At 42.4% G+C, this 17,596-nt stretch overlaps 1 protein-coding gene across 1 annotated transcript; it reads right to left on the reverse strand.

The window, feature by feature from the left end:
• Window positions 1–9,048: 9,048 nt before the first annotated feature.
• LOC103638966 (expansin-B1-like) lies at window positions 9,049–10,378 on the reverse strand. The gene is made up of 4 exons (NM_001301579.1): window positions 10,164–10,378; window positions 9,975–10,084; window positions 9,712–9,896; window positions 9,049–9,630 (listed from the first exon to the last, which is right to left on the reverse strand). The coding sequence occupies exons 1-4, from the start codon at window positions 10,348–10,350 to the stop codon at window positions 9,303–9,305; spliced, it is 810 nt and encodes a 269-aa protein (NP_001288508.1). The 5' UTR covers window positions 10,351–10,378; the 3' UTR covers window positions 9,049–9,302.
• Window positions 10,379–17,596: the final 7,218 nt, after the last annotated feature.

Raw genomic sequence — 17,596 nt, forward strand, 5'->3', positions numbered from 1 at the left:
CCTAGATATTATACTTTAATATTCAGATTTGTGCAATAAAATATGTGAATAATATCATTTGTTTTCGTTATATCTTTCTATAATATTTTATGTTTCATATTTCATTTTATGTTGTTTTAAAGTCTGATCACGAAGGTGTGACCTTCATGATATCTTGCTCATGGCCTTCGTCCGAAGTTCATTAAATCCCTAGGGAGATAATGCTTCAGTGGACGAAGGACATTAATATTTAACATTTTGTGTTGCCTTGTTCTTGATTCATAGCATTTGAGAACAAGTCCCCAACAATGGCCTTAATGACAATTTCATTGGGCACTGTGGGTGCTTGTGCCCTCAGTCGCAAGAATCTTGGGACATACGCCTGGAGGTATTCCTCATGGTCTTGTGTGCACTGGAACAAGGCCTGGGATGTGACTGGCTTCGTTGAAAGCCTTGGAAATTGGTCACCAGCATGTCCTTGAGCTTCTGCCACGACGTGATTGTCCCTGGCCGAAGGGAAGAATACCATGTCTGGGCCACGTTCCGGACTGCCATAACGAAGGACTTAGCCATGATAGCTGCATTACCCCCGTATGAGGATAGTGTTGCCTCATAGCTCATCAGAAATTGTTTTGGATCTGAGTGCCCATCGTACATGGGTAGCTGGGTGGCTTGTAGGATTGTGGCCATGGGATAGCCTGCAACTCTGCTGCCAAGGTAGAAGCATCATCAAAAGTAAAGGTATCATGATTAAAATCATCATACCATCCATCCTTGTTGAATAAGCCTTCCAGACGAAGCTCCCTGTGTTGGGGCCTTCGGTCTTGTTCATCTTAAGCAAGATGACGCACTTCTTCAGTAGCTTTGTCGATCTTCCTTTGAAGATCGGCCAGCCGAGCCATCTTCTCCTTCTTCCTTTGCACTTGTTGATGGATGATTTCCATGTCCCTGATCTCTTGGTCCAACTCCTCCTCCTGGAGTGTTGGACTGGTGGCCTTTCTTTTCTGGCTTCGAGCCTCTCAAAGAGAGAGAGAGTCTCCTGATTTGTGTCCAGTGGCGCAGTGCAGCAGCCCCTGGTGCTGTTATCTTCTTCGGCGGCATGACGAAGGTCAGTGCTTTGCTGAAGTTGTGGAAGTGAGTACACCGGAGGTGGGCGCCAATGTTGGGGACTTGTTCTCAAATGCTATGAGTTAAGAACAAGGCAACACAAATGTTAATGGTTAAAGGTCCTTCGTCCTTCGAAGCATTATTTCCTTTAGGATATAATGATCTTCAGACGAAGGTCATGAAGGACATACCTTCATCATCACAACATGTGTTAAATGAAAGAAGAAGCATATGAAATATAAGAGACAACATGAATAATCATATGACATCATTAATATCTCTTCTTTTATATTATTATGGATAAAAAGAAACAATGTTGAATTACATTTATATCTTCGGCTTGACAAAAGGTAAAAGTCCAAGCGTGACACACAAATGAATACAAGTCAGCGTGAATAGTACGAGGCATTGTTCATCTATTTATAGGCACAAGGCGCAACCTGTGTAAATTTACATTCATGCCCTTCATATTTACTATTGACTTATGGACAACCCAATGGGGACTAGATAGTCTTTTCCCCTTTAAGTCGGTTCCTTTTTCCGCCATTGAGCCGAAGCTCCCTTGCACGTAGCTTCGGAGCAACACCAGCCTTCGTCACGACCATGCTTTTCACATCATGTATGCTTTTAACCCGAGTCTGAAGGTACCTGCTCATACGTTACACTTGGAAAACATTGTTAAATCATGTTTTTGAGGACCTTCGGAAGACGAAGGCCCCCAACAGGTACAAATTAGGGTTTTCTAGGGTTCCTTTTAGGGTTTTGAGCACTCTAGAGTTTTTGTGCCATTCAAATCCATCAAACATGATCTCTTATTAATATTTCCAATGACTTTTGAGGTATTACTCATTTTGGCTTCCCATAACCCACATGCCCTAATCCCAGGGTTAAGTACCCTACCCTAGGGTTAAGAATACTTCAAGTCACCACATCACATTGTTTTGAAGTTTTACCTAGTGGATGCATTCTAGGTGTAACAAACATAATGACATGTCAATGCATATGATGTCATGCTCAAGTTTTAGTTATGGTAACACCAGGGGTGTTACAGAAAGGGTTGAAATAGACCCGACCTTTGTGGCCTCCTCAATGGGGACTAGGTTCTTTGGAACCGAACCTCGGTAAACAAATCATCGTGTTCATTTGTATTGATATCTACTTGATTTGTTTCCCCCTTTCCACTCTCTAAAGTTCTCTTGCTAATATCGGTTTGAGTTTGCTCCCAAAGTTATCTACATCAATTGAGCAACTCACGACAAGAGAAACATTCTTCCGCACTCCTATTTATTTCTAACTCTAACCTCGATCAAAGTGCATGTTCAAAGTTTATAATTTCTAGGTTTCGCCTATTCACCCCCTCTAGGTGACTTTCAGATGCATCAGGAAAGGCAGGAGATGTGAGAGAAGATGAGGCAAGAACGACAGGAAAGGCAGCAACAACCACCACTACCTCCACCACCACCACCAGTTCCACCCTGGGACAAGCATTGGGAATTCATGAGTCATAAGCCACCTACATTCTCCAGCTCTCCATATCCTCTACATGCTGATGATTGGATGAAATCAATGGAGAAGATGCTTAATATCGCTTAATGCTCTGATTGGGAGAAGGTGTTATATGCTTCGGGTCGTATTACTGGCCCCGCTACTGACTGGTGGGACTCCTACTGTTCTACCCATGCTGCTGCTTATACTATCACCTAGGCAGAATTTGCTACGCAATTCAGAAACTATCATATTCCTGCTCGCTTGATGAAAATTAAGAAGAAGGAATTCCTATCACTAAAGCAGGGCAACATGTCAGTCAGTGAATATCGTGATAAGTTTATTCAGCTGTCGAGGTATGCTCCAGATGAGGTTGTTGATGATGAAAGAAAGCAGGAGCATTTCATGGAGGGACTAATTGGGCCACTTCAGTATCAATTGGTTTCTCACACCTTACCATATTTCTAGAGGCTTCTGGATAAGGCTATCGCTATTGAACACAAGCGTGTTCGGCTGGGTGAGATGAAGAGGAAGGCTATTACCCAGTGGTAGGGGAGCAGTAGCACCCATCCTCGCTATGTTCCACCCCAGGGTACACTAGCTCGTCCTGGAGGAGGGCAATGACCAGCTCAGTATACACCATAGGGGACTCCACAGACTCCACAAACTCGTCAGGTTGCCTCCACTGGCACCCCGGTGAGACCTGCAGGATAGGGTACAGTCACCACTTGCTTCAAGTTAGTGAGGTTGGGCACTACGCCAGTGCTTGTCCGAAGAGGAACCCCAACACACTTGCTCGAGGCAATATCCAAGGCAAGCAACAGACTCCAGCTTCTGGCAAGGGATTCAACATTGCCAGAGTCAACCAAGTCAGTGCTGATGCTACTGTTGATGGAGCTAATATCGCTATCAGTATGTTTTACATTAATTCAATTCCTGCAGCAATATTATTTGATTCTGGAGTTACACATTCGTTCATTTCTGCTCGTTATGTCCACACAAATGAGTGACCACTTCAAACTATGCAAAAATCCATGATAGTAATCACCCCTAAAGGGTCTATTGAAGCAAATTATATGACCAACAGATTAACACTGACAATCATGGGAAGGGAATTCTGGTCTATGCCTATCATATTAGAGGAAAAGAGTATAGATCTGATACTCGGTATGTCATAGTTGAGGAAAGCAAAGGCAGTTATACATTGTGCTAGAGGAACCGTAGAGCTCACCAGTCCAAAAGGAGAAAGATTCGAAGTCATGATTACCAAACCCCCCTCCACTAGACCCACCATATATCTAGTAGATGGAAAATTTGTGGGCAGAAACATCCATGTGGTTAGAGATTTCCTAGATGTCTTTCCAGAGGAGTTACCCGGGGTGCCACCCGATAGGGAAGTTGAATTTGTGATTGATCTCTTACCTGGAACTGCTCCTATTTCTAAAAGGCCATACAAGATGTCAGTAGAAGAACTAAAAGAACTTAAGAAGCAACTAACATAATTACAGGAGGTTGGGTACATTCATCCGAGTTCCTCACCTTTCAGAGCACCGGTTCTATTTATACATAAGAAGGATGGATCATAGAGGATGTGTGTTGATTTTAGATCACTTAATGATGTCACAATTAAGAATAACTATCCTTTACCTCGTATTGAAGATTTATTTGATCAGATGACAGGTGCTAGGGTATTCTCTAAAATTGATCTCAGATCGAGATACCTTCAAATGAAGGTTAGACCATCTGATATTCCCAAGACGGCTTTCTCTACCAGCCTAATTCATGAATCTGATGAACAAGGTGTTCATGGAGTATCTTGATATATTCGTCGTGGTATTCATAGATGACATTCTGATTTATTCCAAAAATGATAGTGATCATGAAGAACATCTGTGAATGGTGCTACAGAAGTTATGGGATAATCAACTCTATGCCAAGTATAGCAAGTGTGAGTTCTGGATTGACGAAGTGCCATTCCTTGGACACATCATCTCTAATGGTGGAATATCAATGGATCCTGCTAAAGTAAGAGAGATAGTGGCATGGAAGATACCAAGCTCGGTTACTGAAATCCGAAGTTTCTTGGGACTTGTAGGCTACTACCGGCGATTTATTGAAGGATTCTCCAAGATTTCTAAGCCTATGACCTCACTATTAGAGAAGGGAAAGGAGTTTAATTGGTCTCGTGAATGTCAAGATAGTTTCAATCAGCTGAAGTTAAGATTGATGTCACCCCCAGTGTTGGTTATGCCAGATCTATAGAAGGGATTCGATATATATTGTGATGCATGCCGCCAAGGCTTGGAATGTGTTCTTATGAAAGAAGGACATGTCATTGCCTACGCGTCTCGCTAGTTGCGGAAACATGAGTTAAACTACCCCACTCATGACTTAGAACTGGCAGCCGTAGTGCATGCACTCAAGATATGGAGGCAATATATAATCGGGACTAAGTGCTAAGTCTATACTGATCACAAGAGCTTAAAGTATATCTTCACTTAGAAAGATATCAACCTTAGGCAACATCGTTGGTTGGAGCTCATCCAAGACTATGACTTGAAAATTCACTATCATCCGGGAAAGGCAAATCTTGTTGTAGATGCCTTGATTTGGAAGGAGCATGTTCATGCAGCTATTGTTACCCAACTACCTGATGAGTTGGCAGAAGATTTTGCAATGCTCAACCTGGGAATAGTTGCTCATATAGAAGGAGTTACCATAGAGGTAGAACCTACCTTGGAGCAAGAAATACGCAAGGGTCGGATCGGTGATGCTAAAATTCAAGAAATCAAAGATCTGATGGCAGAAGGTAGAGGTCCAGACTTCACAGAAGATGAGCAAGGAACAATATGGTTCAAGAACCGGATATGTGTTCCTGAGATTGACAGCCTTCGTGAGACCATACTGAAGGAAGCCCAAGACTCTGATTACTCTATTCATCCTGGTAGCACTAAGATGTATCAAGATCTGAAGCAGAAGTAATGGTGGTATGGGCTGAAAAGAGATGTAGTTGCACACATGGCTGTGTGTGATGTATGTCAAAGAGTCAAAGCTGAACATCAAAGACCAACTAGACTGCTACACCCGTTAAAAGTACCTGAATGGAAGTGGGAAGAAATTGGTATGGATTTCATTGCCAGGTTGCCTCGCACCCCGAAAGGCTATGATTCCATATGGGTGGTCGTGGATAGATTGACCAAAGTGGCTCACTTCATTCTGGTCAAGAGTACTTATAAAGGTTCTCATTTGGCAGAGTTATATATGGCTTGAATTGTGTGCCTACATGGAGTACCAAAGAAGATTGTTTCTGATCGAGGATCTCAATTTACCTCAAGGTTTGGGAAGAGTCTCCATGAGAATATGGATACAAAGTTGAGTTTCAGCTCGGCCTATCATCCTCAAACTGATGGCCAGACTGAGAGAACTAACCAAGTGCTTGAGGATATGTTAAGAGCTTATGCCATTAAGCATGGAGGCAGTTGGGACAAGAGTCTACCATATGCTGAGTTCTCCTACAATAATAGTTATCAGGCTAGTCTGAAAATGTCACCATTTGAAGCTTTATATGGTAGAAAGTGCAGAACTCCACTTTATTGGGATCAGACTGGTGAACGACAATTCTTTGGGCCTGAAATTATTCAAGAGGTAGAAGAACAAGTTCGTATGATCCAGGAGAACTTGTGGATAGCACAGACACGGCAGAAAAGCTATGCTGATAACTGGAGAAGACCACTGGAATTCGAAGAGGGTGATCACGTGTACGTAAAGGTGTCACCAATTCGTGGGATAAGAAGATCCAAAGTTAAGGGCAAGCTATCCCTCACTTTATTGGACCCTTCAGAATCTTTAGGCGAGTTGGGGAGATGGCCTACCAACTTGAACTACCAAATCATTTGTCTGATGTACATGATGTGTTCCATGTATCTCAACTAAAGAAGTGTCTCCGTGTCCCAGAGGAACAGTTACCAATGGAAGAACTCAGTGTGCAAGGTGATCTAACCTGCACGGAGTATCCTATCAAGATCATTGACACTTTGACTCGGGTTACAAGGAATAAAGTGATCAAAATGTGCAAAGTGCAATGAAATCACCATGGTGAAGATTAAGCTACTTGGGAGAGAGAAGAAGAGTTATGAATAGAATTTCCCCAATTTGTAAATAATAAGGAAAGAGTTGACCTCAATATATGCTTTGCCCTCTACTCATTAGAACATGGGAATAACCATATTTAAAGTGAACCATTAACTAGTGACATCTAAAATAATCTATGCATCATGTCGGAGTTTATGTGTTTGTGCATCTATAAATAATAATAATAATAATAATAATAATATTAATAAAAATATATTAGTGCCCAAATGGGGAATTTAAGACCAAACTTACCAATTACAAATTGAAAATGATATAAAGAATAAGGGAAATACTATATAAATATGAAGAAAATAGATATAAACAAAATAAATGCATCTATTCATACTGATAGGTGAATTTGTCTATTTGATCCAAATATGAACTCCACAAAAAAATTGGAATTTAAATTGGAAACCTAAAAATAGAAAAGAAAAGAAAGGAAAAGAAAAAGAAGTCGAGCCTTCACATGTATGCAGCGCCTTTCACTCTGCGAAGCCAAGCCTTCAACCTATCGGTCATGAGTGCTATGCAGCCCAACTGGTTCGTAGGTCATGAGTGGGAAGTGGACCGACGTCCGTGCTATGGCTCGGTGCCAGGCATGGTTAATGTGGTTGGGTATTAATGACGGGTCATTCTGGGGCCAGGCGCGGGATCCACTTGAGTGGTTCCCCTCCAACATGTCTGGCCCCTCCTGTCAGATTCCACCGCGCTCGACCCTAGGCTCGGTGCCACGGGGCTCAACCAGGGGCGGGTTCTTTCAGGGTTGACGTAACCACATTTTCCAGCGGACCAACGGGTCCCAGCGACCGGGGGCTCTTCCTCGCGCTCTCTGACCGGTGGGTCCTAGGGTCCGGGGATCATTTCCCCAACAAGAAGCTTCCAAAGAAAGAAATGGTTAGAGATTTGAAAGATGTTGTGTTTGAAAAAGGAAAATCTTTTATAGTGCATGTCAAGCTGGAAAACAAGTTGCCAATACACATCCTACAAACGCTTTTATGTCAACACCAAGACCACTAGAGTTACTTCACATGGATTTATTTGGTCCTACATAATATGCTAGTGTTGGGGGAAACCTGTATTGTTTGGTCGTTGTTGATGATTTCTCTAGATGTAATTGAGTGTTCTTTCTTCAAGAAAAGTCAAAAGTTGCATCAACATTGAATAAATTTACCATGAAAGTACAAAATGAGTTTGATTGCAAAATCAAGAAAAATAAGAAGTGACAATGGAAATGAATTTGACAACAACTATATTCATGAGTATTGTGATGAGGTTGGGATCAAACAAGAAGTCTCCACAACTGACACCCCTCAACAAAATGGAGTAGTTGAGAGAAATAATATGACCTTGATCACTCTTGCAAGTACAATGATTGATGAATATAATGAATGGTCCAATCTAGGTTTTGGTTTTTTTGGATGGCAACACAATTAAAGGTCTGAGCATGTACTTAGTGAAAACCTTACAAGGTTCATCACATGGAGTCAAGCATGATGGACCCATAGACTGAGATGACTATGAATTGTGGACATCACAAGTCAAGTTGAAGGATGGACATTGACTAAGTGGAACTCAATGTGCATGACTTGGAGATAGCTGATTGAACTAAGGTGAAGGCAAGAAGGACTTCAAGGTATGAAGAGCAAGGGAGAAGGTCAAGAAGACTAAAGTACCTAAGGTCACAAAGAAGAAGAGGTTCTTGCAAGAGGTCAAGGTTGGTCAAGCTGTGAATAGTCTGAATGCATTGAAGTCTGTGATATATGGACGTGGCTTACAACCATTGAGGTAATGTTTGTGGTTTAATTGTTTAAGTCATAAGGCTCAAGATCCTAGCTCGAGCAGAGTCATGGTCACAAGAAGTACAGAATTATCAAAGTTAGAACCTGTAAGTGCCCAAAGAGCTAAGTATACTTTGACTTGTAGTTTGGGTCATTCCTATGTTTGGAATAGTTCTTGTTGACCATTGTATGGTGTTAGAGCTCATAGTTTGCTAAAAGGATCAAGTTATGTTGACATGAGGTTTTGGAGTCCAACCCCGAGCTCAAACAGGCTAAATGGAACAAAATGATGGAAAATGTAAGTATGAGAGGTTTGAGTATTCAAATATGTTGCATATACCTTTTACTATGTATTGTGCACTTTGGTTTGCAATCTAACTTGTTTTTTAGCAAAAGTGCTATTTTGGTCCTTGATTGAGAAGAAATAGAGAAATGGAGATGGAGATGAGAATGAGGTAATTTTCTATGACTTAACTAATTGGATTATAATCTAATCATGTATGCCTAAGTCACAGGAAGGTGCTCCAAGAAGTCCAAGGTCCCCGGAATTATAGCAACATGCCCTCATGAAAAAAATTGCCTCCGAAAATGGCATGTATATTTAACATTTTGCTTGTTTTCCACTCTTTGGAATTCGGCATACATGATTAGAATTGCCTCCTAAACCCAAACAAAAGGATTACATATACTAGAATTCAGAAGTCTCAGTAGTATATATGGTTAGCGGTGCATGCTCTCTCATGCAATATATATAAACTTAATTAGCTTGCTGCTGCAGGTCCATAGCCCACCGCGCCGGATGAATCGAAGGGAATTCAAAGTCTAGTAGAATTGGACGTTGGAAGTGTAGACGGCATCGGGTCTCCAGTTCGGCGGGATGACGTCTTTGGCGATGACCTTCTTGCCGGACTCGCTGGTGAGGCGGATGGAGAAGGGGCCCTTGAGCGCCTTGGCAGTGTCCATCCTCCAGATGGCGCCCCAAGAGAGCTTCATGGGCTTCCACTCAGCCGACAACTTGTCCTGGATTTCCATCAGCACGATGTCGCCGTCGTCCGCCACATACTTCACCAGCACGGCCAGGTAGTTGGGGTTGCAGCCCTTCTCGATGTGGAACACGATCTTCTGCCCGGCGGGGTACTTGCATCGCACCCTGCAGGAGAGGAGGTTCATTCAACATGCATTATCTTCTGTCCTGTCCACCAAGATATACGATGCATGAATTACTATGTACCTTCTGAACTCGACGTCCATGATGCCGCAGTGGCGAATCTTGTCGTTGAGCCCGGGCTTTGCCAGGGAGCCGAAGGCCTTGCCGCTCAAGTCGAAGTGGTAGGGAGCGATAGGCTCGTAGTTCATGTCAGTGATGTACACCGTGACTGGATTGCCCGAGCACTCAGGTTTTTCCTTGCATCTCACCTGAAGAGTAAATTAATTAAGCAGTTAGCTAGATATGTCCATGCATGCAAACTAATTAATGCATGCTTATATATGCACCTCGTAGCATGAGCCGCAGCCCTTGCCGTCCTTGAAGATGGGGACGTTGCCGCACGCCGTCATGCCGCTGTAGGGTGGCAGGTTCACGTTCTTGATCCCGCACGCACCGCCTGCGCACCGTTTTAATCGCATCACATTACATGAAGGAGCGACCTACAGGAGGAGTATAAACATGTATCCCGCTCGTACCGTTGTCAGGAGCGCCGGCACCGTTGGGCTGACCGTACCAGGTGGCCCTGGCGGTGAGCCACTTGCCGTTGTAGTTGGTGGTGATGTTGGGACCGGGCGGCACCTTCGGGGGCCCGCATGACCCGCCGGCGACGAGCGCTGCAAGGACGACACCCACGACCATGATGTTATTAGCGAGGGATCCCATCGTCGCGCTCAACTGTGTTATTCGAAATGTCGCTCTGTGTGTTGTTGATAGACGACAGTGATGGGATGTCTACTTATATGGATGACGAGTGGCTCAGGAGAGAGTTCGCCGGCAACGCATGCAGCGGCCTGCCGTTAGCGTCTGACGGACGACGATGCGACACGCGGGCTTCACGTAGGCCGCTGCATGCTCTAGGGCTGCCCGGGCTTACCGGTGGTTAGTTTATTTCACCATGATCGGGCCTAATCGATCCGCACAAGACCACTGTGACGATCGAACATAATATTTGTCAGAACATCAATACAACTCCTTAGCTAGACTGCGAGTCCCCTAATAAAGCCTAAAATCAAAACTCAGGCTCAACACACACTATAGAAGAAGAACATGCATGCCTTTTGATCTGTCCTTTAATAATTTTAGTTCTAATTTCCTGATTGTTGACGCTTTTTTGGACCAAACACTATCTAACCTTAAAGCATGCGTGCATCGTGGAAGATCTTAAAGACTTCTCTGTGGGCTTGGCAAACCGTCCATTTTAGATCACCAGATTGGACCATCTGTGATGTCCCACAGATCGAGCTCCGGGAAAAAACATAAATCCTGCGTCCTAGGAGACAGTACTGGAGATGACTTCTTTGTCAAGTCCAAAAGGCAGCAAAGAGCCCTCAGTGAACCAAACGTCGGCAACGGTCTCTTTGCCGAGTACTTTCTATCGGGCACTCAGTAAAGTCTTAACCGAGTGCCAACTGGTACACGACAAAGAAAAGACATCGTGACGATGACAGAGCTGTTGCTGAGTGTCCGAGTTCCTCGCTTAGTGGCACTCGGCAAAGAAAGCTTCCGTGAGGCCTAGTCGTAGTTCCAATGTCGAGTGCTTGAGATGGCACTCAACAAAGGAGCCTAGTTTGCCGAGTGTCTTGGCCATAGCGTGCGGTAAAGCAAGTTTCCCGATGTTTATGTATGTCTTTTCTACCGAGTTCTATGACCATTGCACTCAACAAAGGCACCCTTTGCTGAATGCAATGCTCGTCAAAGTGATCAGGGACCCCTTTTATTTGTTTTTAATATTTTGTCCAAACAAACATAAGATATTATCATAAACATCGATGCCTAGGTGTCCTTCACATGAAATCATAGAACTTCAATGTAGACGGGCTAAGTTTCTACACATAGTGTGTGACAACTTTCATGAAACAATCTCAACTTTTTATTAGAGTCTCTACATATGATATCATGACATGTCGACAAGTTTCATGATTTTCTGACTTTGTTTTTGTTTTATATAATTTTAAAACAACTGGATCGCAAGTTCAAGGTCATGTTTTGTGAGAATGGTGTTCGAAAATTCCGGCATGTTCCTGAAATAGATCGTAACTTGTGCTAAATAACACGAATGTCATTTTTGTATTCACTGTTTTCCATTTTTCGAGTAACTTGTAGTTTAAATCTAAATTATCCGAAGAAATTCAATTAAGCGAACTAAATCTGATAGTTATAGCAAACACTTTTATAATTATGCCAAAATTGAACAAATAGGTCCATATATTGTAGAAACACACCACAAAAAGTTTGGGGAAAAAAGAAAAAAATAAATATACTTTGTCGAGTGTCAAGGAAAGACACTCGCAAAACATAGGTTTGCCAAGTGTTTGCCCGGTGACACTCGGCAAAAAAGATATTTTGTCGTGTGTCAACGCCTGACACTCGCGAAGTTAACAGCCATCAACTATAGACGGCTGCTGACGGTCCTTTGCCGAGGGTCGCATTTCGTTGAGGGTTTGACACTCAGCAAAGCCATCTTTGCTGAGTGTCTTTTTACGTCGAGTGTTTCGCCCTCGGTAAACAAGGTCTTTGTCAAGAGTCTTATTTCGCCAAGACTAGCACTCGATAAAGAATGCTTTGTCGAGTGCCTGATAAAGTGCACACGACAAAGAGCTAGATTTCGGTAGTGCTAGTAGCTAGATTTCACCATGATGATTGCGAAGTGAGAAACAAAATGCATAATACTTAGTCCATGATTCATTCATGTGATACTACATCAAACATTTGCTTGTCATAGATTAATTAGAATAATTTATATCATTTTTAGTCTTCACTTGTATAATTAGTTTTGTAGTTATACTATATTTGATACTCATAATTGATAATCCAACGTACACATGCACTAAACTTTAGTAAAAAAACCCAAACACCCCATTAGTCAATGAGCGCAACTCGAAGAATTTAGGCTACGGTTAGCTGATTGCGCATCAACGAATATGGTCGTGCAAAACACAGTTTTGCATTGTAGACGATATTGTATGTCGAGAGGAAATTAAAATGAGAAATGTAGATGATTAAGATGCTGGAGATAGTCTAAGGAGTCATTTGGTACTTTTGCTTTCGGGAGAGTCTCCATTTGTTCTATGCTTATGGATGGAGATACTTACATGATAGGTCAAAAGAGATAGCAACTTAATTTTTGGGATGGAAAGAGATCATAGTATAAAGTGGTGCGTTGCATGCTTTAATAAATTAATTTTAAATATGTCACTCAATTTTTATAAAATTAGATAGCTAATTTATGTAGATGTAACCATATAACATCTAAATAAAATTAGCTATATAATTGTGCAAAAAGTTGAATGATATATTTCTAGTTGACCCTTTTGTTGTTAGTATGATTGTTATGTCAAGAGATGAGCAAACAGGAAGACCAACCAATTTGCTTGTCCACCAAAAGCCCGTGGAGAAAATTTCCAGGCAGTTCGGCCCAAGAAACATACAATACACATACACTTTTATCTAAGAGGACTAAACTCTAATCTAGCAAGTTGTTAAATATATATTAGGAAAAAAAATAACTTTAGTCTACAACAGTTTTCAATTTTTAGGTTATTAATTATTGTGATTTGTGGGTCAATATTCGTGTGTCCCACTTCTAGCATACACATACACTTTTATATATGCTATATGAACAAAGGACCCTTTACAAATGTTCTAACTCCAACAACACTCCCCTCAAGATGGGTAAAAGATATCAACCATGCCCATCTTGTTACATATTGACTCGTTCTCACTTGGGCCTAAACCTTTTGTGAGGCAATCAACTAATTGGTTACAAGAATTGATGTGCTCTAATCTTAATACCCCACTATATATCTTCTCCTTGATAAAGAACTTGTCAATCTCCACATGCTTAGTGCGCTCAAACTGAACTGTATTGTTTGCAATATTTATTGCAGCAACATTACCACAGTGGAGTCTCATAGTTCCATTCCTCAAAACTTTCAACTCCCCTAATAAACGCTTTAGCCACATCATTTCACATATTCTTAATGCCATTTCCCTATATTCAGCTTCTGAAGTTGACCTAGCCACAACTGCTTGCTTCTTGCTTCGCCATGAGACAAGGTTACCTCCAACAAACACACAATATCCAGATGTAGATCTTCGGTCATTTCTACTACTTGCCCAATCGGTATCACAATACCCTTCCAAGTTCATGTGCTTGTTCCTTTTAAACCACAATCCTCTCCCAGGAATTCCCTTCAAGTATCTCAAGATGCGATAAACAACATCCATATGTCCTGTCCTAGGATCATGCATATACCTGCTGACCACACTTACAACATAGCATATATCAGGTCTTGTGTGGCACAAGTAGATCAATCACCCAACCAATCTTTGATATGCCTCTCTATCGACAGGATCTCCTAAATAAGCATGGATCTGGTGATTTTTATCAACTCAAGAACAACATGGACGACACCCTAGCATTCCAGTTTCTATCAACAAGTCAAGGACATACTTCCTTTGGGAAAGAACAATTCCCTTCGATGACCGAGCAATTTCAATCCCAAGGAAATATCGAAGGTGTCCCAGATCTTTTATCTCAAATGCTTTCCCTAGCTTTTCCTTCAACCACTTGATCTCTTCCACATCAACTCTAGTGATCACAATATCATCAACATCAATAACCAATATAGTGATAGATGAACCCTTGTTCTTGAAGAAGACTGTATGTTCAACATTACATTGAGAATACCCCATACCACAAACAGCACGTCTAAACCTGTCGAACCATGCACGTGGTGACTGCTTCAGGCCATAGAGTGACTTCTTAAGTTTGCACACTTTCCCAACAGTCTGTTCATTTTCAAACCCAGGTGGAATTTCCATATAGACCTCTTCCTGTAAGTCACCATGAAGAAATGCATTTTTCACATCTAGTTGGTGAATGGGCCATCCAAAATTAACTGCACATGAGATCAAAGTTCTAACAGTGTCCATCTTTGCCACAGGTGCAAAAGTCTCATCATAGTCAATCCCATATGTTTGACTGTATCCATTTGCAACCAGTCTTGCTTTGTATCTGTCTATCTTTCCCTCAAGGGTCTGTTTTACAGTGAAAATTCACTTACAGCCCACAGCCTTCTTCCCTTCTGGGAGCAGAGCAAGTTCCCATGTTTTGTTCCTCATGAGATCATGTAATTCTTCTTTCATAGCCTCCTTCCACCTTGGATTCTGTTTTGCACATCTCCAGTCTTTCGGAACACACAGTCTGTAGGGATGCGATGAAGGTTCTATATGCAGACGACACATGACAGTATGACATGTGGTTAGCTATATTGTACTCAAAGCCAAAGCGAGATGGAGGTTTGCCAGCATTGATTCTATGATCCCTACGTTGTGCAAGGGGTAAATCAACATGTTCAAGAGAAGGTGCAATATTACCCATTTTAGGTAGAGGCGAGGAGCTTGATGGAGAGAGACTTGAGGAGAGATCTAGGAGTGGAGATGCAGGTGATTGAGGCTCTGGCTGCATGCTTTTTCCCCCCTAATTTTTATACCGCCTTCTTTGATACACTATTACTCATTTCTCATTAGTCTTCATATGACCTATCCTTACTTCTTTATCATGATTCCCTCCTGTGTAGTCTCTTGGACATGGGATTGTCCCAACGACTACCACTTCATTGTCATCATGAACATCATTCCTTTCCTCGGAACCATTAGTCTCTGAAATAGTCTCATCCACAAGAGATGGGATTCTTCCAACAATTGTCTCTTCTTGTGTACTATTCTCTCCTTCTTTAGAATCACTTCCACCCTCTCTACAATCACTTTCATTGACTGAAGAGAACTCATCAAAGAAGTGATCAAGATCACACTTGTTTGAGTAGTATGGTTCAAACTCACAGAAAGTCACATCCATACTTACAAATAACCTTCTTCTAATAGGGTCCCAACATTTGTACCCCTTTTGTGTAGATGCATAACCAACAAGTACACACTCAACGGCTTGCGGATCCAATTTACCCACTGAAGGTCGATGGTCGTGCACAAAGCAAACACAACCAAAAACTCTAGGTGGGACTTTAAACTCTCGTTGTTCCAATAGGAGTTCAGCAGGTGATCTCATACCCAGTACCCTAGAAGGCATGCAATTGATCAGATATGCAGTTGTCATCACTACCTCACTCCAGAGATACTTAGGCACATTCATTTGAAACATCGGGGACCTTACCACTTCTAATAGGTGTTGATTCTTTCTCTCGGCCACACCATTCTAAGAAGGTGTACCAGGACATGTGGTTTGGTGAATAATCCCTTGATCTGAAATGAATGAGATAAACTCATTGTTCACATACTCAGTTCCATTATTAGTGCGAATGATTTGAACCTTGGCATTAAATTGATTAGTGACCAATTTGTAAAAATCCTTGAAACATCGAAGAACCTCATTCTTGTGCTTCAGCATATATATCCATGTCATGAGAGAATAACAATCAATAAATGTGGCAAACCATTTAAAACCACTCACAGATGTAATTGAGCAAGGACCCCAAACATCAGAATGTATTAACATAAATGGATCACAGCTACGAAGTCCAATACTAGGATAAGTAGATCTGGTATGCTTGGCTAGCTCACATGCATCACACACAAGAGTTCCTTTCTCCATTCCCTTATAGGATTTAGGGTACAATTTACTCAAGCTCTCAAAAGGTACATGTCCTAATCGACTATGTAGCAGCATGATTTCCCTTTTATTTCCTTCTGTTGTTGCTGACAAAGCTTGCTAAAAGGGAAATCGGGTTAACCTCTTCCTACAATTAATTTTGGTGGTTGAATGCCCAACGCAAATGTTTGGACTAACTAGTTTGCTCTAGAATACATGTTCTACAGGTGCATAAGGTTCAACAAAGACCAAGAAAATATACAAGTTAGGGACCCAATTCAAAAGGAGCAAAAAGGACTTGAGTGTGCTATGGACTGGCGCACCAGACTGTCCGGTGTGCCACCGGACAGTGTCCGGTGCACCAGGCCCGTACAGGGTTGAACCAGCCACTCTCGGGAAAACGCAGGCGCGCTCCGCTATAATTCACCGGACTGTCTTGTGTGCTACCAGACTGTTTGGTGTACCAGCGAGCAACGGCTATCCAGCGCGCAATGGTCGACTCTGACAGGAGCTACAGTGAGCAACAATGCCACGCAGAAGTCAGAGCAGCGAGTCAGAGGGGCACCGGACTATTCGGTGTCACAAGAGGACAAAGCTCCAACGGTCGCCCGAGCTCCGAACCCTAACGATTGGGTGACGTGGCGGCGCACCGGACAGTGCACAGTACCTGTCCGGTGGCGCACTGAACTATCCGGTGCGCCCATTGCCAGCAGCCTCCCCAACGGCTACTTTGGCGGTTGAGGGTTATAAATACCCCCCAACCACCACAACTCCAAGCATCCAATATTTCTGAACATCACATTCAATACAAGAGCTCTAGCATTCACTCCTAGACACAATTCAAAAGATCAAAGCCTCTCCAAGTCCCAAATTCACCTCAAATACTTAGTGACTTGTGAGAGAGTGATTTTGTGTTCTTTTGAGCTCTTGCCTCTTGGATTGCCTTTCCTCTTTCTCATTCAAGTGACTTGTAATCAAAGCAAGAGACACCTAAGAGTGTGGTGGTCCTTGCGAGGTCTTAGTGACCCGATTGATTAAGGGAAAGGTTCACTCGGTCTAAGTGACTGTTTGAGAGAGGGAACGGGTTGGAATAGACCCAGTCTTTGTGACCTCCTCAACGGGGACTAGGTTCTTAGGAACCGAACCTCGGTAAAACAAATCACCGTGTTCATTCGCTTGATTTCCATTTGATTTGTTTTCCCCTCTCTCCTGGACTTGCTTTTAGTTCTAACGCTAACCCCGGCTTATAGTGTGTGTTTAAAGTTGTAAATTTCAGATTACAGCTATTCACCCCCCTCTAGG

Source organism: Zea mays, chromosome 9 (genome assembly GCF_902167145.1).
Source record: "Zea mays cultivar B73 chromosome 9, Zm-B73-REFERENCE-NAM-5.0, whole genome shotgun sequence".
Lineage (NCBI taxonomy): Eukaryota > Viridiplantae > Streptophyta > Magnoliopsida > Poales > Poaceae > Zea > Zea mays.